Source organism: Talpa occidentalis, unplaced genomic scaffold, assembly GCF_014898055.3.
Source record: "Talpa occidentalis isolate TD23 unplaced genomic scaffold, MPIMG_talOcc4v2.1 talOcc4.10, whole genome shotgun sequence".
Taxonomy (NCBI): domain Eukaryota; kingdom Metazoa; phylum Chordata; class Mammalia; order Eulipotyphla; family Talpidae; genus Talpa; species Talpa occidentalis.
Window position 1 is genome coordinate 27,760,588 of NW_023600993.1, and position 19,450 is coordinate 27,780,037.

The 19,450-nt window shown below is 49.8% G+C and overlaps 1 protein-coding gene across 3 annotated transcripts in view; it reads left to right on the forward strand.

Moving 5' to 3' along the window:
• Positions 1-7,800: 7,800 nt before the first annotated feature.
• Positions 7,801-19,450, forward strand: part of ACVR2B (activin A receptor type 2B) — a 28,694-nt gene continuing 17,044 nt past the window's right edge. The window contains exons 1-2 of one of the 3 annotated variants that reach the window (XM_054693173.1): positions 7,841-7,856; positions 9,793-9,959. In XM_054693173.1, coding sequence (XP_054549148.1) covers positions 9,828-9,959 — 132 coding nt within the window. In that variant the 5' untranslated portion in view covers positions 7,841-7,856; positions 9,793-9,827. Of the gene's footprint in view, positions 7,857-9,792; positions 9,960-19,450 lie in introns of all 3 variants that reach the window. The other 2 variants (XM_037526612.2, XM_054693172.1) reach the window with 2 other exon arrangements.

Consider the following 19,450-nt stretch of genomic DNA (forward strand, 5'->3'; position numbering starts at 1 on the left):
TTTAAGATTTATTTTTCATTTCTGCAATAACTAGTGTACAGGCCAGAGGTGCGGGAGGGTGAGAGGATTCACCAGAGACAGTGCGGGGAGCAGAACAGGCGGACAGACCAAAAGCACTGCTGAGGGGAGCAGTGGGTGAGGCAGGAGAGGTCTGCTGTGCCATGTGGGAATCTCCCTGGGGGGCCAGGAATCAAACCTGCACTACAGAGGCTGCGGATTCACAGCGCTGCGCTCAAACGGCTGCTCCACCGGGGAGGACCCTGTTGTGAAATTATTAATAGTAACAAAATATGTGGAAAAAAATCACATTAGCATAGGACCATGTGAATAGCAATAAAAAGAACAAGGAATTTCTCTATATACCAAGTGAAGTGAATCTACTTACATGGGACAGTTCTCTATTTAGTTCCTCTAAACAAAGTGTTAGCATTTTAGTGTACATGTCTTACACATATTTTGTTCAATTCATCCCTAGTTATTTGAGTACTTTTTTTTTTTTTTTTTTTTTTGCTGTGGCAAAATTTATCTGTAGCAGAATTTACCACGTAAGCCATTTTAAAATGTATAATGAGGGCCTCCCCGGTGGCACAGCGGTTGAGTGCCGGGTTGTGAAGGTGCCCGCAGCCTCTGCAGCACCGGATCGATCCCCAGCTGCTCCTGCCCGCTGCTCCCCTCAGCAATGTACTTCAGTCCTTCTGCCTGTTCTGGTTCCCCACTCTGGCTCTGGTGAATTCTCTCACCCTCCCATGCTTCTGACTATACCCAGTGCTTGTATAAATAAAGAAATAAATCTTTAAAAATAAATAAATATCTCCTCACCTTTAAATAAAATAAAATAAAATAAAATAAATAAAATGTATAATGATGTGTGGCATAAAGTATGGCCACCGTGCTGGGCCATAGCATATGCAGAAGTTTCTTAACATCCTCAGCCAAAACTGATCATTAAACCAAGGTTCCCATCCCCTTTGCCACCAGTCCCTGATAACCACCATTCCATTTTCTGTGTCTATGAATTTACTTTTTCTAGGTGCCTCATGTAAGGGGGATTTTACAACATGTGCCCTCCTGAGTCTGCTTTATTACGTTTAGCATAATATTGTGAAGGTTCATCCTTGTTGGAGAAAAGCTGAATACTGCTCCATTGTATGAACACACCATACTTTATCTGTCTTTCCAGTGATGGTCATTTGAGTTGCTCCCACCTTTTGAATATTGTGAATGCTGCTGCTATGTATATTAATGTATGAGCATCTATTTGAGTTCCTGCTTTCAGTTCTTTTGGGTGTATACCCAGAAGTGGAATTGTTGGATCATTTGGTAATTTTATGTTTAACTTCTTGAGAAATCAAAATATTATTTTCTATAGCAAATGCTCTATTCTACGTTCCTACTAATAATACATACAATCCAGTTTCTCCATATCTTTGTCATCTCTTGTTATTTCCTACTTTGGTTTTATGTTTTTGATAATAGCCATACTAAGTGGCATCTCATTGTTTTTATTTGTATTTCCCCAATGACTGATGATGTTGAGCATCTTTTCATCTGTTGATTGACCATTTGAATATACTAAATGTTTTCTACTGCTGATGTAAAGGTAGTTGATTATTTTTCACTTTTCAGTTATTTATTGCTAGCTTATAGAAATACTCTGTGGTACCATTGCTAGCATGGAGGAATTTTTTGTTTGATCTGGTATCTTGTAACCTTAAGCTGTTATACTTTTGTCATTATCATTTGTGAAAAACAGACTGTTTTGCTTCTTCATGTTCAATTCTTATTTCTTTCTCTTGCCTCAGTGGCTTGGATGTCCAGCATCATGTTGAATAGAAGCAGGAAGAGCACTGGGGAGAAGGGATTTGGTTATCAAGGTTCCTGCTTTCACAGAATTATCTCAGGATTTGTGTCCAGTATGGTGACTTTATATGCCATATTGGCACTGGCAGCATATCCATCTATGGGGGAAATGTGATAATAACAATTTCATCCCGGGCCTCCCTGGTGGCGCAAGGGTTGAGACGCAAACTATGAAGCTGTCCGCAGCCTCTGCAGCATGAGTTCGATCCCCAGCTGGCCAGGGAGCTACCCACATGGCGTAGCAGACCTCTCCTGACTCGCCCGCTGCTCCCCTCAGCAGTGTACTTTGGTCAATCTGCCTGTTCCGTTCCCCACTCTGTCTCTGGTGAATCCTCTCACTCCCTGCTTCTCTGGCCTGTACCCTAGCTCTTGTATGCATAAATAAATAAATCTTTTTAAAAAAACAAAACAATTTCATCCTGAAGCATGCAGGTCCCTGTTGCAGGGGGAGGTGCAGCAGGTCCCAGAGTCTTGTCAAGAGCAAATGCTGGACCCCAGCACAAATGGTTCCCAGATTTCATCTGCACAGCCAAGACTAAGTGGTTGCATGGAAAGCATGTGGTCTTTGGCATGGCAAAGGAGAGCATGGATATTGTGGAAGCCAAGAAGGCTTTGGGTCCAGGAATGGCCAGACCAGCAAGAAGATCATCGTTAATGACTGTGGACAAATCTAATGAAATTTGACTTGTGTTTTATCTTAGCCACCAGACATTCCTTCTCTATCAGTAGAGCAACCCTTCATCCCTATATGCTCAAAATATCCTATAATCCTTATGCTTTCCCTACAGTTCTTTGGGTTCCATATTTTCCTTATTCCCACCGAAGTCTAGCTGGATTGCAGTTAAGTTTCTGATTATGAAATAAACAATATACAATTATTTGTCCTTAAAAAAATTTTATCATCTCTGAATCATTACTGTTTATTGTTACTGATTTTTCTACAAAGTAAGGGTCACATTTTCTTGCTTCTCATGTCTAGTATTTTTCAAATTAGATGTTGGGCATTGTAAATTTTTTATTGTAGAGTGCCGGATTTATTGAATTCCTTTCAAGAGTGTTAGACTTTTGTCTAATAGATAGTTAAATTACTGGTGAATCAGCCTGCTCATTTCAAGGCTTGGTGTTGTGGATTTAGCCTTTATTCTAGGACTGATTTAGCTCCACTGCCATTGAATGACCCTCTGAGTCTCCATTCTCACTGTCAATGAGGACTTTCTTTTCTGGCTGGTTAGAATGAAGCCCTTCCCTATCCTAGCTGAGTTCTTAGGGCTGTTCAGCTTATAGCTCTTCTGCCTTTCTTTCCTTCACCCATGGAGTTTCATTATATGTATGTGAAGTTTAGAATTCAGCAAAAGCTCCAAGGAGATGCCTCTGCAGATCTCCAGCTTTCTCTATGCAGCAGCTCCCTCCCCCTGGTACTCTGCCTTAAATTTGCTGCAGTATTCCTCATCTCCAATTTCTCTCTGTCAACTCTTCAAGGTTGCCAGTCTCTGCTCGGGATACCCTCCCTGAATGTGGACTGTAATTCGTCACCAGGTAGAACGTCAAAGCAATGAAAAGATTCACTACATTTTTTCCTCTTTTCTCAGGATATACAGCATTATTCAATGTCCTAAACTAGATGCCTCCTGTATTTTGTCCGGTTTTCTTCTTGTTCTGGCAGAAGGGCAAAAATCATTCTAGTTACTGCATGATGTCTGGAAGTATCTTATTCCACTTATTTTTGTTCCACTTCTGGTACTTTCTCCTCAAGGTAAGAATCTGACATAAAGGGAGGCCTGGCTGGCCAATTTTCAGAGTTCACGAGAACATACTGTCCTCTTTCTCTTCCTACCAGAGTCTCCTTGCAGTCATGCTTTTCAAGAACATCTCCGAGCTATTTCAGGGTTCTATTGTTCTCTGGTGCCTCATCCACCTGTTACATTACTCCCCTTGCACAGATGCTAGTCCACAAAGCTTTTATTTCTGTTGGTAATTTGTAGTTTGTCTCTCTTTGCTTGTATTTTAGGGAAAACCTTATCACCTAGCTTTATTGTAAATGTACATGGATTTTCTTTCCTTTTTTCCCCATGTAATTGTTCTGTGTTTTGATGCGGGGATTTTGGAAGATTAAAAAACTGTGCAGCTACCAAATTTGCCACCACTTTCCCAGAATCTGGTAGGAGAGCCCACATGTCATTCTCCAGGTCACCCCCTTATAGTAGCAAAATATGCATCAAAATGTAGCCTCCATTAGCCCTTGTCCGTGGGTTCATCTATCTTGCTTGATGACTCACATGGCATGAAGCATGAATGAGAAATAAATTTTGTTGTTTAAGCTATTGAGGTTTTGGGATTTCCCATTAGCGCAGCATAACCTAATCTATTTTGAGAGAGAATATTACTTTTCCATTTAGGCCAGTCCATTTAGTTGACCTTAAGGTAATCGCTATTAAGAGAAAGGGTGGGAGAAGAAGTATGGGGGAAAGGTAGAAAAGAAATAAGATAAGTGAATAAAATAGCTAGGAAATAACCTTTTGTGTCGATGGCACATTGGACAGTTTGGAAACAATAAATGTACTAAGTTTTGGGGGTTTGTATTGCCAAAGAAGCTATGCATATATACCTCTGCATTATGCTGTGTGAATGGTACCTCCTTAATATTGTTTAATATTCTACTGCTATACCTAAATGACCTAATTGCCAGCTATATCTCTCATAATGCCCTCACCACAGTACACCTCTAATCAAGGTCTTTCAAAAGCTGAGAGAGGGGCACCACTGTTTTTTTTTTTTTTTTGAAAAGGTATCCAAATAAAATAAAAAAAAAAACGCAAAAACAACAGTGGTAACTTTACAAGTTGCTAAATTAATGCATGTGACTCCCACAACAGAATGCATTATAATTATACAGGTACCAAGTCATAGTGCTTATAGTTTTCCTCCTCTTCCATTAGCTTGACACTGAAGCTCAGTTGTTTCTCCTCAATTCCTTGGCTTCTAATCGTGATCATAGAGGAGGATGGAGACCAGCAGAAGAGTGGCCATAACTCACAGAATGCCTGAATGGCGAACTTGTGTCAAAAGTTCTATATTGGACATTTGTTGGGTTTTTGCCTTTCTGCTTCTCATCATACCCTGTCTGATATCAAATGCACAATTTAGTACTTTTGTAGTTCAGAATAGAAAAAACAAGCCAAATTTGCTTCTCAGACATCACCGTCACCTTTATCCACCAACCTATTATTTGCTCAATGGGCTCATGAACAAAATGGTAGCAGAGCTAGAGGCTGTCCCTCTACAACATGTATCTCAGCTCTCCAGGAGAATCTCTGGGGAAGAGTATTACCACAATGTGGATGGGGTGGGGGCACTGGAGCACTAGGGCAGAAGCAACCTTAACACATCTGAGGAAGAGAAAGCAAGCCAGTATGTCTGACTAATAATGGTGAAGTGGTAGAGGAAGAGGGGGCTGATCATGTAGCGTTTTGTCAGCCATCATAGAAGGTTATGAAATTCTTAGGAAGTTATGAGAGGATCTCAAGCAAGGGAGTAATGTGATAAGAGTTTCATTTTAAGAGACCGTTTCAATTGCCTCATGCAAACAGGTGATCAGTTAATATCTCTTTCAGTTCACTGCTGTTAGTGTGGTCCAGTCGCCAGATGTTGGGTGATGGACATAGGTCTAGAAAACAGAGACTGAATGGCGGATAGGGTTTTGAAACCTATTGCTAATGGACTAAATATGGGAGGAAACAAGAATGACTCAAACATTTTTTATTTGAACAATTGTTTGGTTGTTTATGCCATTAATTTGGATAGGGAACACTGGGGAAAGAGAAGATTTATGGGGAAAACAAGGAATTCTCTTTGGGTAGGTCAAGCTCGAGATTTCTGACTGGCTGCCAAATAAAATGTCACGTAGGCCATTGAATATACCGATTTAGAGTTTCCAGAGATTTCGGAATGGAAGACACAGATGTGTCAGTAATTCAGACTAGCCAAGCCTTTACTGTGATATCCAACTTGGTGTGAAGAAGAGAGGAACCAGCCATTCTAATCGTCAGTCTATGCATTATAGTCCATACCTTCTAGTCTGGAGGAAGTAGTGATTTATCCTTCCTACTAAAGACACTTACTCTGGATTTGGAGTCGCTTCCCCTGCTATTGTGTGTCTGTCAATACAGCCTTCTGTGGGAATACCAACCATCTCATACACAGTCAGAGCCTCCCAAGCTACACTTGCTTTGCACATAGTAGACTTCAATGTTAAGAAGTCTATATAATGGGTCCCCTGTAGGGTTGTGGCCAGAAGGAGGTCATTATTTTTGACATGGAATTTTCTAGAACTGGGAACCTTGGGAGACCCAACAATCTTTCTGAGTTGTGACTCCAAAGTGTGGTCCTTGAGGTTTCCCGATACTTTGGAAACACTAGGTGATGTCATTTTATTTCAGCTTCAACCAAGGCCAATATGTGTTCTGTGTGTTGACTTTTACCTAAGATTGTGTTTAGTCACGAAATCTCTGTAAGAGGAGACTGACGTTCAGAGAAGTGAAATAACTCAGATTACCCGGCACCACCTCCCTCCTGGCTGCTGCTTGCCCTGCTCCAAGCACAGCTGTGGCAAGTCAGGAGACGCCAAGGCCAATCTCGGTATCCGAGGGTCCCATACCTCATCCCTGACCGGTGACAGGCTTTCCCTCTTTAGCTGGAGCCCCAGCAGGACCCTCTTAAGCTCGAGTACTGTAATAAGGAGAGTGGACTCCAAAAGAGGCCACCTAAGGGAGAGGCTGGGGTGGGGTGGGGGGACAGGTAAAGAGGACAGCTGAGCCATTCACTAAAGACAAAATCTGTAACTGGGGGGGTCTAGGGGCGCGGCGGGTGGGAGTGACGAGAACCACTTACAGTAAGGGTGGGGGAAGCAGGCCCTGCAGTTGCTTTGTGGTGCGGGGCTCTGTGCCCCCCTCACCTGTAGGGATCCAAGTCTAGGATCCCTATTTACACCTTTGAGCATGTGTGTGTGTGTGTGTGTGTGTGTGTGTAGGGGGGCACCTGTCATTTCAGATGTCAATATTTTACTGACGATCTGTTCGCCCATCCACAGACATGATTCCCACTGTGACCCCCATTTCATAGGTGGGGAAACGAGGGCGCGGAGGGGAATTCAGACCAGAGTCCGGGGGTCTCACTTACTCCAGGGTTGCGGGGCAGAGTGCGCTCGGTGTGGAAGCTCCACAGAGGGGCGCCAGACTCTCGGGTGCGGTGGCCATGGTGGGGTCCCGGGGTTCCAGGGCCAAGTGGCCCGGGACCGAACCCCGCTACCCCTGCAGCGCCCTCAGCCTCGCCCTCGAGTCGGGGGGTGGCGCGCGTCCTCCAGGAGGGCGCGGGCTGGGGGCGGAGCCTCCTTGTTGTTGTTTCTCCGGGCCCCGCCCCCGAGGGGGCGCGGACCACGCGGTCGGAGGGCCCGCCTCCCCTCCCCCTCCCCGCCCTCCTCGCCCGCCTCTTTGTATCCTACATCCGGGTTTCCCCGCTGGCTCGGCTCCGCGGCCCCGGCTCAGGAGCCATTTTGGACTCGGTTCAGCTCCCCTCCCCCCACCCCTCCCCCCGTTCATGGCCCCTCCGGACTCGGCCCCTGCGCCCGGGGCCCGGGCCCAGCCCCGCCGCGATATGCTTGAGTCGGGCGCGCCCCGGCCCGCGCCCCGCCGCCGCCCCCGGCCCCCACGTCGCCCCGGAGCCCGGGCCGCAGCCTGCGTCGCCCGCAGCGGCCCTGAGCCCGGCCCCGCTGCCCGGCCCTCGGAACCCGCACGGTACCCGGGACGAAGGCGCGAGGAGCGCGCGGGCGCCGAGACCGAAGGAAGGAGCGGGAAGGAGAGCGCAGCCGCCGCCGGGCCCTGCGCGCCCCGGGAGCGCCGCGCGGCCCTGCCCGCGGGCTCCGGGTGTCCGCGGGGCGGCGCCGCGGAACATGACGGCGCCCTGGGCGGCCCTCGCCCTCCTCTGGGGATCGCTGTGCGCGGGTAAGGACGGGGCGCGGCTTGGGGGTGCGGGGAGGGCGCGCGGGGCCGGCCTCGGGAGCCGCGCGGTGTTTACCAACAAAGGGCGGGCCCGCGGCCTCCCAGCCTGGCCACCTGCACCCAGCGGGCACCTCCCGGGGCGGGGAATTGGGGGCGCGCGGACAGCCCCGCTCGCTCATCTTGGGGAAACAATTTGTGCGGCGGTCTGCCGGGCTCCGCCTCGCGGAGTCGAGCCCACGGAGGGGGCCGGGACCCGAGAGCCCGAGGTCGGGGTTCAGGCCCCCCCAGTGCGTGGCGCGCGGGGAGAGCGAGAACACCCGAGAGAGGGGAAGGCGGCCCAGCGAGGCGGGCAGGTCTAATTCGGGGCTGGCGAGACCGTGGCGGGGGAGGGGCCGCGCAGCGCCCGGGTCCACTAGGTCTCTTGAAGCGAAGGCGCAGTTTCACACGGCTCCGGGCACTTCGCACTTTATCGCCCCCGGGTCCGAGTCGTGTTTCCTCGCGCCGCTGGCCTGGCGCCGGCTCCCCCCTGAGTCCGCTGGCCCTGCCGCGGGCCCCGGATGCGCGCTGCGGGCATCTGGCGGGACAGCTTTGTGTGGGGCGCCTGGAAGGACAGGTGGATCGGGTAGAAAAACCAACAGGTTCCTGCACCTTCTGGTCTCCAGGAAGCACGTGGCGGGGGTGGGTGACCCCGCGGGGCCAGCGTTCGGATCGCGCGCGTGCGGCTGAGGGTGTGTGGGTGCGAGTGTCTACACGTGGAGCTCTCGGGGAAGGCGCTTCTCCCTAGGGCCGAAGCACCGATTTCCAGAGGTGCTAGGATGCGCCGGGCTCGGGCGTGCGCGTAGGGACGCGCGCCGCGTTGGGGTTCGCATGGCCCCGGGAAGCCCTGCGAGGTGTGGGGAGTCGTGCGGTGAAGCTCCGGGGGGAAGCCCGGGACGGTCGGGGCTCCGGGTCCTGCGAGTCTTTGTTCCCAGCCCCCATTACACATGCAGCGCGGGTCCCCTGCTGCCCGCGGTGGCAGCAGCGCGGAGTCTGGGAAACCCGCGGAGGGCGGGGCTGGGCGTGCAGGGGCGGGGCTGGGATCCCCTGGCTGCTGCGGGGTGGGGTTGGGGCTCTTCATCCCGTCCTTGCCCCCATTCCACCCTCCTCCTTTGCAATGCGACTTCGCTGTCTATCCCCAAGATAAGCGGATTTTCCCTGTGGGTTTGCGTAGTCTGTGTTGAGGGACTGGAGGACAGAGACCCCTTCGTTGGAACCTAAGCGCTCAATGGGAGGGAACATCTCTTTTAGAGCCACGGTTCTCTTTGAGTCATTTCTTGTGTGGTAGAGGCAAAGTGGTGGTCTTATTGAACTTGTTCCTCTTACTTTACAGTGCTGCGCTGAGATACTTTTCCCCAAGAGCGAGAGCTCTGAAGTGAAAGGAAAGCATTGGCCGCAGCAAGTCAACTTAATTAGTAGGCACGCAGCAGTTCACCTGGCTGTTTCTAGACCCCACTCCGATGTACCCGAGGTGCTTCAAGTCCAGACCTGCAGAAAGGGCCGAGTCCCAGGACAGGGCAGCCTTAGGCTAGGACCTGGAATCCCTCTCTCTAATTTTTCTCAATCTAGCCTCACTACTTTCACTTTCCTCCCTGGTTAGAAGTGGCAGGGTGGGATTGTGCCTTGGAAGGACTGTATTTCTCTCCTTCTCCCTCTGTCTCTCCCCTCCTGGGCTGGGGAGTGCCTGGTATACTCTGCAAGGTGGAACAGCTGGAGTTAGATTAGAATCCATGACCTGTTTCCTCTCTGGGAGGAAGGCGGCAAAGTGGTGTCCCTGGGTGTTTCCCGTGGTCACACCAGCCAGTCTCTCAGTCACTGCTCTGACCCCTGAAGAAATAGGGAAGAGCTGTCCTCAGGCTTAGGTGGGAACAGAACTGACCTTCCTGTGCCTTTGAATTCCTAGATGCCTTTCCTTCAAGCTCCTGGCTGCCGTTAAGAATGACCCTGCGGCACACAGTGCTCCTGCACTGGAAGGTCTCGAGCAGCGCTGTCCAGCGGAAACAGAGTGTGAAGCATATGCATAACTTAGAATTTCCTGGTAGTCATGTTAATAAAGGGAAAAAGAAACAGGTATATCTTAGTCTTCCTGGGCTGCCATAACAAAATACTGTAGACTGGGTAACTTAAACATCAGAATTTATTTTCTCACAGTTCTGGAGACTGGAAGCATTGGTCAGCATGCCACCAGGGTAGGGACCTGGTGAGGGCCTGCTTGCTGGCTTGCAGATGGACGCCTTCTTACCGTGTCCTCACGTGGCCTTTCCTCCTGCTCTCTTCCTATCTCACTACCCTATCAAGAGGGCCCCATCCTCATTACCTACTCTGGTTACCTCCCAGAGACTCCATCACCAAATACCATCCTGTTGGGCACTGGATCTTCACCATATGAATGGTGGGCGGGGGTGGGGGGTTAATAGGCTTTCAGTTCATAACAAGTAAAGTTAGTTTTAATGTTATTTTTCATTTAAACTACTATAGGCAAAATAATTATTTCAGCATATCATTGCTACCAAAACATTTTTTATACTATCTTCAAAATCCTGTATATGTTTTTATACTTAGAACATTGCAATTCAAATTTCTATGTTTTCCATCAGTGAACTGTGGTCACATTTGCCTAGTGGCTACCAGATTGGATGGTGTAGACCTAGAAGAAAAGCCAGAACTCAATGCTGTAATAAAGACACACGATTCTTGCTACAAGATCAGTGTTCAGTTAGTTCACAAGTCTTGTATTTTGTCTGGCCTAGTGTCCTTGGGAAACAAATCATTTAGCTCTTGTGTTATAGTGGATATCCCAGACACCTCTCTTGTGTATCCCATAAGAGTGCCTGGCATTTGTCTTTGTACTGGGGTTCAGGGTAGGGAGTGTTCTGAGTGGAATGTCAGGAGCCACTGGTTGGGAGGAGGGACCTGGCTCTTGATAGTCCCACCAAGAAAGGCAGGCCTGACTCTCTCAGGCTGTCCTAGGTTGACTATTCTTTAACCCACGCATAGTGTCCAGGAGCAATGTGTGTGTAATGAGCACAGTGACTCTGTCCCTGTGTGGTGGTGGCTGTCAGGGTCACGGGCCACAGAGTCAGGATTGCTACCCCTCAGGGAAGGATTTTCTGTACTGACTGACCTTGTTCCTGCTGGGCACACCCTGTCTGGCTGACTATCCTGCCCTCTGGGAGTAGCGAGCATTCTCCCCAACTCTTAAAGACTTTTCCAAAGTGCATGGGTGAGATAGTTGCCTGTCCTCCCAGGCCCTACATCTGGGGGAAAACTTTAGATCTGGAACCCTTGGCCTTTCACAGCTTGTATGGCCCTCTATGTTGTAATACTTTGCCAGGTCTTTCTGGACCTTGGGAATCCCCAATAGCACCTGGACTGTCTCTGGCCTTCTAAGGACCTGCCTTTGCAGTAGCCCAGTGAACAGCCTTTGTCCTGCACTATGGTCCCCTGTGTAATGGGTGCTTCTGAGAATCTGATGAAAGCTGTGGCCTGTTCTTCTAAGAAAATACAAATATGAGCATGTGTGTTAGTGTGTACACAAATTGTGCATGCTGTGCATGCATACCTGCTGTTTTCCTGATACCAGGAACCTGTGGTCCCTTGGGTTGGACTCGAGAAGTCTTGCACCTACTCATTGTACCAGTCCTGAGGAGCAGTTTGTTGTCCTTGGGGGTGTACTGTGCTTGTTCCCACCTCACTGCCTCTGCTTACCCTCTTATAGCCACTGGACATAATTCATTTTTTAAAGTCTGCTTTTTGTGACCGAGCCCTGGTCTCCTCCTCTATCTAGGAAGCCCTCCCCATACCGCTTGTGCAGTCAGCTTGTTCCTGGGAGCTCAGGGTCGTGCAAGTGGGACTAAGGGGCATCATTCAGATCAGAGTTAAGATCTACTTTCAGATACTGACCGCCTACCAAAGAGTGGGATCTGGGACCCTGCAGGGAACTGGTCTGGGTAATAAATTTGAGAATGACTCTAGATGGACAGACCTCAGGCAGGGTGCTCACGGGTGCACCTGATTCTAGCACATGGTTTCTTAGCCTTGACCCTATTGACTATTTGGATTCTTTGTCATGTATGTGGATGCACAGTGTAGGTGGGTGCCAGTAGCGTGGGGAAATCTGTCTCGTGTGTCATAGGATGTTTAGCAGCATCCCTGGCCTTGACCCACTAAATGCTAGTAGCACTTATAATTGTGACAACCGAAAATGTCTCTAGACATGGCAAATGTCCTGGCCAGATCTAGAATGTTCTTGCGCTTTTAAAGAGACAAGACAGGGGCCTCCCCAGTGGCGCAGCGGTTGAGCGCTGGGTTGCGAAGCTGCCCGCAGCCTCTGCAGCGCCGGTTCGATCCCCGGCTGCTCCCCGGAGGGTCCCACATGGTGCTCAGACCTCTCCTGCCGCCCGCTGCTCCCCTCAGCAGTGTACTTTGGTCCTTCTGCCTGCTCTGCTCCCCACTCTGGCTCTGGTGAATTCTCTCACCCTCCCGCACTTCTGACTGTACCCAGTGCATGTATAAATAAATAAAATAAATCTTAAAAAAAAATAAAGAGACAGACAGTTGTGGTAGGTGGAGTCAAAGGCTGATGCCTGTGCATTCCACTCCCCCCGCCCCCCCCCATCCAATTCAGGGTGGGAAGTTGGATTTTCCTCAATGCCTAGGAAATTCCTAGGCATATGGAAGCAAACCTGCTCAGCATGTGAGTTTGATTTGAAATTGGTTTGGTGTGCTGGCCCCCGAGGAGAATCCTGGCGTCCTTGAGTTTTCCCAGAAGTGGTTCGGGTTTCAGGGAGGCGGTGGTTGTGGGTGGCCAGGCAGCCTGACTGCCCGCACCCGCCCACCCGCCTCTGCCTGCCGCCTTGAGGTTTGCACTCGTGCCTCTCCCTCCCACACGTACAGAATGTCAGGAAGTGCCTGTTGCTGGGGCCTCTGCCTGGCGGGGCAGCCCGTCTGCTCACCTGGGAGCCGCTGGAGCTGAGGCTGTCCTGCGAGAGCAGCCCGGGTTGTAGCAGCACCGCGGGTTGTAGCAGCACCGCGGCATGCCCTCTCCCCTCTTTCCCCAGAGCGGGCCGGCCATGTGGCGCCCTGAGGAGCCGCAGCCGCTGTGGGCCCGGAGTTCTGAGCCCAGGGACGCCAGGGCAGGGGGGCAGCCTCTTCCCAAAGGTATGAGCGCAGGTCTCTACCCTGTCCTCAGGGAATTGGAGGGCAGGCCAGGCTTCCTCCTTGGACCTGGGAGGTTAGAGCTGTGGACGCCAGGCGCCAGCACTGGACACCCTGGCAAAAGGGTTGATCTCTGTGGGCATCTGTTTGCTGCGTTTGGCTGACTGGCAGCCCGGGTGTTTGTGCTCTACTTCTCCCCCGACCTATTCCCAGCTCTGCTCGGGAGGACTTCCGGAGGGGCTGCTCTTTGATCCTGAATGGCAAGACTCAGCTCGCTTCACTGGGAACTGATTACAAGTTGGACTCAGGGTGGGAAGACGCAGCCTTCAAAGCTTCAATTCGTCTCACTCCACGTTACTGGTGTGGGATGAAGGGCTTTTTTAAAAGAGGTTGCTTGCTGGAGTTGAGATTTCCTCCAAAGGGAACTTTGTTACCTTCTCACAACTCTTTATTTCCTGTCCTTTCCTTCCTATTCTGTCACTACTTTTTTGTTCTAAAATAGACACCCACCTCCTTGTTTGGGGCTTCCTTGTTGGCCTTTCCGTCAGATTCACAGACCCATTCCATCTTGACAGATGCCAATTCCTTGAGGTCTTGGTGGTGCGGCCTCTGCTGCCCAGGTTGTTGGGTAGGTGGAGGAGAGGAGATGCTGCTGCCTTCTTCTGAGTCTTTATTTTTTAACTTTCTCAGTGATATCTCTGCCTGAGACAGCAGGCATTAAAAACCGTCTGATAATGTAGGCTGGGACTTTACGGGGGTCAGCCGTGCCTTCTCCTGGCCCAGGATCAACATGGCTTCTCGCCTTTGGACAGCCCTGTGCTTTGCCCTGGCTGTTCCATCTCTGTTGACATGCATGTGCTCTTTCCGACTCTCAGGACCTGGCAGCCTTAGCTGAGTGTTACCATTCATGGACGCGTGATCGCTGGGAGCAGTGGTGGGAAGGAGGGCTGCCACGCGGGCAGATGTGAGGCTCTTCTCCCAGGGAAACCTTCTCTAGGGGCCCGACCTACCGCACAGTGGACTTCTCTCTGGCCACTTTCTGAGCTGGAGCTGAGGTGTTCTGTGAGGTGAGCTCCTGTTCTTGCTTGCAGACCTTCCTCTGTTGACTATTTCAGTTCCACTCTGACAACCAAGGAGGCTAAAATTAGTCCGGGGGAAGGAAAAGGAAGGCTAGTTCGAAACCCAAGCCCTTGGCTGGAGAGTGGAGGAGTCTGCTTCCTGGGGTTTGCGGCCCAGCATTTTGGAAGATGTGCCCAGACCAGCTGTTGTCTGTCCATCTGAGGAGAGGGAGGGGACCCTGCTTGCCTCCTAGACCTGAGCCAATGAGAACAGGAGACTGCCTTGGAAGCTGACTCTCAGGGCTGATGCCAGGATGTTTTTTCCATCTGGCTTGTCTAGCGGTGCACGATGTTTTCAAGGATGAGGACAATGCCTTTTCATGTCTAGTGTCATGGACAAACCCACTTCCTCCCTCATCCCTCACCTCCGTTGATTTAGAAAGCCTGCGTGAGTTTTCAGAGCCCTGGGCTGGCGACCATAGGTTAAAACCCTCTTCATGTACGTTTCGGGAATTTCCTTCTCAGGATTTGACATTCCTTGTCAGATGCGCAAAAGCCAGGCAGTACAGGGTCTCCCTTGGAACTGCTGGCTTGGGCTGGGCAGGGGTTTGCAGGGTGCCTTGTGGCCTAGACCTTATAAGGAGGTCCAGCTTCTTTGTATCCTGAGGGCAGAGGGTTCACCTCCTCTGGGCTTAAAGAGTAGGGGGTAGAAAAGTTAGAGGTGAGTTCTGATTTCCTTTCCCGCCTGGCTGACCAGTCTTGTGCGCCATCTGAGAGTGGGCCCTGCGGGCCACCTGGGGGAGGAGCCAGGCAATGCAGTCTTGTCTTTGAACCCCTCTCAAACTCCCATTCCCCAGAGCACTGCTGGTTAGCTAACCTGGGGTAGAGCTGGGAGAATAGAGGTTACTTTAGCTATAACTTCTTCCATTCTGTAAACAAGCATGCGTTCAATTGCAGAAATTTAGACGCTCCAGATAAAAGTAGGCTCTCCTTTACTCTCCCGTCTCCCATCTAAATCCCCCCAGCAGTGAGCCTTCTCAGTTACCATTTATCTTTCTAGACATTTTACCTGTATGCAAGTAGAAGTACTTAGAGAAATTGTTTTTTTAATGTAAAATATATTGCTCTTTTCCAAACATTTAATAGAAGTATGAAATACATACAGTACAGTATATTATTATGTTACCATTTGGTGAATTTCATAAACTGAAAATTATTTTGGCAGTTTTTGTGCTTTATATGATTGGACTCTTACCAGGCAACAGTTTTATATCCCTCTTTGCTCACCATGTTTGTGACTTGCATCCCTATTGTGTGTTATGACTTTTTAAACAGGGTTGTTTTGGCAGTCTTTTTATTGCATATGGGTATACCTCGATTTTCTTAATAACATTGTAAAATTTCAGAGTTTGGATGTAGACAACGTTTTACCTAGTTTCCTTTTGATGGACTTTTTAATAGACACAGGAAAATGTACTGGGGTGGGTTTTTGGGGTTTTTTGAGGCTAAGGTAGTGGCAATGTGGGCAGAAGCTGGGTGAGGTGACAGGTCGACTTCTGCCACCATTTGTGAATATCTCCTCCCTTCTAAAACGTTATGTTGGAAATAGCCCATTTCATGAAGGATGCCCAGACAGGGAGAGTACGCACGTCCACGGACTAGTGTTTGAAGAGAGCCACAGAGGCTGCTGCTCACATCTGAGTCTCCTGGTTACTGAGCTGGCAGAGGGGAGGTACGCTGGACTAGCAAGGATGTGCTGGTCTAGGTGGGGTGGGTGTGCCTTTGTGTCTGGCTGTGCTCCCTGACTGTGCTCCATGCCGGCTTCTGCCTCTGGAGAGACTGAGGCACTTGCTGAAGCTTGCAAGAAGCAGTGGGTAACGGGGCACTACCGGTGAGCCCAGTGCATTTGACAGGATCTCGGCAGATCCGGATTTCACATGTGGTAATGTAATGGCAGGGGAGACAGGAGGATCCTCTGTAGAATGGTTATTTTAGAATCTGGTGTTTCTCGTGACCCAGTGTGTCTGTTGAGCTTCAGTTTGTCTCTGCGTATATGCCTTGTTACCTTGCACAGCCTCTACCACAACTGGCTGAAGGATTAGGGAAGACTGTTGGGGATGACTTTTCTCTTTTGGGGCTCAGATGATGGAGTGTGTTTGGGGTTCCTGGGTCCCTCTGAGAAAGAAATCAGCAGATGTTCCCATTCATCAGCACACAAAAACTTATTACTTTTATTTATTTATTTATTTATTTATATTTTGTGGGACCCCCGCCGGCAGCCGGGGAACGAACCGGGCGCTGCAGAGGCTGCAGGCAGCCTTGTAGGCTGCAGGTCAGCGCTCAACCGCTGCGTCACCAGGGGAGGCCCCTTATTACGTTTATTAAGATAAGGGGAAAGTAGGAAAACGGGAAAAGTCTATGCCTGCATGGACACAGATGGGCAGTCTTAAAAGACAGGAGCTGCATTTTTGAAGGGGATAGGTTTAAGAAAGAAATGCTTGCATAGACACAGGTGGGCAGTGAGCTGTATTTTGCCAGAGCAAGGGGTGATTTTTTATGCTGTCTTTTGAAGAACTTGTGGAATATATCGCCTTGGGGTCAGGTTGGATTGGTCTTCTATGATTGATAATCCTCTCTGTCCACCATGTTAATGGAGTAAAAGGGGAAAAACTATAAGGATTATTTCAGCAGATGTAGAAAAAGCCTTTAAATTTTACTCTCTGGCCAGTTTTCAGAGTAAAACAATTTGGAAATGCAAAGGATCAAGAAGAGTCAAGGCTCTCTTGAAAAGAACAAGGTGCGCCTGTTGTATTTCAGGATTCATTATAAAGCTGTAGTTATTAAAATGATAAACTTTTGGGTGCAAAATAGTTTAATAGACAATGGAATAGAATAGAAAGACTGGCAATCCATCAGTGCCTGTATGGGCATTTATGTATCAGAGGACCACTGCATGGGGGAACAGGCCTCCTGGTGCTTGTCTTTGTCCGAACTGGCCCATTTAGGTCCAGCTGCCTAGAATGTTGGTTCGGAGTAGAATCTGTGTTTTTTGTTTTTTGTTTGTATGTGTTTAGGATTAGAGTTTCTCTGCCCTGCCTGGACTGCAAATTTGGGAAGTGCTGGGGCTTCTTTCCAGCCAGATGTAGTCCTCTTGGGACATCGGCACTGTCTCTTGGGGACACTGCCCTTTGAAGATCTGGTTCCTTTGAGTGGCCGCGTCCCCCTCACAGGAGTAGCTTCCTCTCCTGCCAGAATGGGCAAGTTGGCCAGGGGTTAGGGAGAGCCTCTTGTGTGTGGGTCCCCTGGACCTGAGAGTGTGGGCTGGAGCTCACTGTATTAAAAGGGGGAGGTGGCCTTGTAGTTGGAGTGTTTCCAGACTATAAATAGCTGAATGCGTGCTGCATGGAGAGGTGGGGAGGCTCCGGGTCTCCAGCTGGCAGCCCATGTAGGTATGGTATGGTAGGGGCTTCGAGTGGCACAATCTCCCAGGTGCTCTCCCCCCACCCCCTGGCTCTGAATGCACAGTTCTTGCAGGGTGTGCATACCTGACTCGGAGGACTGGGCGTGACTTGTGAAGGATCATCATAGGTAGCAGGAAGGGTGTGGCTATAACAGAACAGCTAACCTCCCAGGCGTTGCTCTAACCACGCCTAAGTGCGTTAAGTGATTTGTTCTTGGGACAGCCCTAGGAGATTGGTGCTGTGGTCATCACCTGTTCACAGTGGGGAAACCAGGCATGGGTTGTTGGGTAACTTTGGGTACCCAGAGTCTCACAGTTGGGAAGTGTCAGAGCCAGGATTTGAACAGTCTGCCCTGCAGAAGGCTGCCTTTCTCCCCACCCCTGTGGGAATATCTGGTCACACAGTCCGGTGACATCATGAATCTTTGGGCCCTACCTGGACCAAACTCTTGAGATTTGGAGTTTCCAGTCCTGTCCACTTGGTTCCTGTATACAATAGTGGCCAGAGGGATCCCTGCCTGGTCAGTGGCTTAGAAGAAGGAGGGGGCCCTCCAGCCTCAGTTCTCCCCAGTTTCTGTTGTTTACCTTCACTCAGCCCCCTAGCCTTGCGCAGGGGACTTGGTTGTTTATTTTCTGACTGGAGGTGAAAAAATTCCCCTGAGGGCCCTAGGGCTTCGGCTGTAGGCTGAGGCCACCCTCCCTGTTGTCCCTGCCCTTCAAAATTCTGTCTAAGCCTGGAAATAACTGTGTCCTTCTGACTGGTGGGTCTTCCTTCCTCCCACCTTCCCTCCCTCTCTCCCTCCCTCCCTCCCGCTCCCTCCTCCTTCCCTTCCTTCCTTTTACCCGTCCAGTGTCTGGTACTAGTTCTAGCATTTGTCATCAAAATTTCTGTCTTCATCAATTTTGCGGTCTTGTGTGGGAATCCTGACATGTGAAAATCAATTGTCATCAATTCCTCTTTTGAGGAAATAATACAATTGTTGTGGATTATTTTTGGTTACATTATATTTATACTTTGTTTAGATTGTATTTAAACAGCAATAGGCAATTAGTCAGGGGTGATAAGTTAGATGATGGAGGAAATGGAAAGGCTTGTGGAAGTGGAGTTTGCCTGGTCTCTGGGGAGGGGAAAGAGCTGAAACTTAAAGGAGAAAGTGAGAGCCAGAGGTAGTACCTTGTTCTAAGCCCAGAAGCCAAGCATATTTAAGGACCTGATGTTGCGGCATGACCACCATGCGGGAGGCCCAGCTCCTGTGTCTGGAGCCCCGCTTTTTAAGTCTGACCCCGTGAGTCTCAAGTCTCCAAGAATTGCTCTAGAATTGCTGCTGTAGATACGTACCTCCCCAGGCTGGGAGGTAAGCCTTCTGGACTGGGTGCTCTGCATAGCCCAGCCACCCAGTGCTGCTGCGGCTGCTGATGGGCAAGGCCTGTGGGCATTGTAGTTATCAACCTGTGTCCTGGCCCCTGGTGGTTGTTGCTCAGCTGTCGATCTCCTATACCCACACCTCCACTGAAGTTCTCTCCTTAAAGGTGAGACCTTATGATCCATGAACACCCCGCAAGGGGAAACCTGCATGATGAGTCCCTTTGTGGGCCCGAGGCCCCCTTCTTGTGGACCAGGCTGTGTCCCATCTGCCTGGGTGGTTGGGGCTATACACTTTGTTCTTACAGATGTCAGAGTTTGGGCCCCATGACAGTGGAAGGCACTCTGGTCAGATTTCATTTTGAAACTTCATTCCTATCTGAAACTTTTGAGATTTGTTGCTTGCCCCTACCCAGGTCACTCTGGAAGGAGCCTCCCATCGCTGCAGGGAAATGCAGAAGGGAGTAGGGTCGACAGAGGATGGTGGCTCCTGCATTAGGGGGCTTCTCCCTCCTGGAAGCCA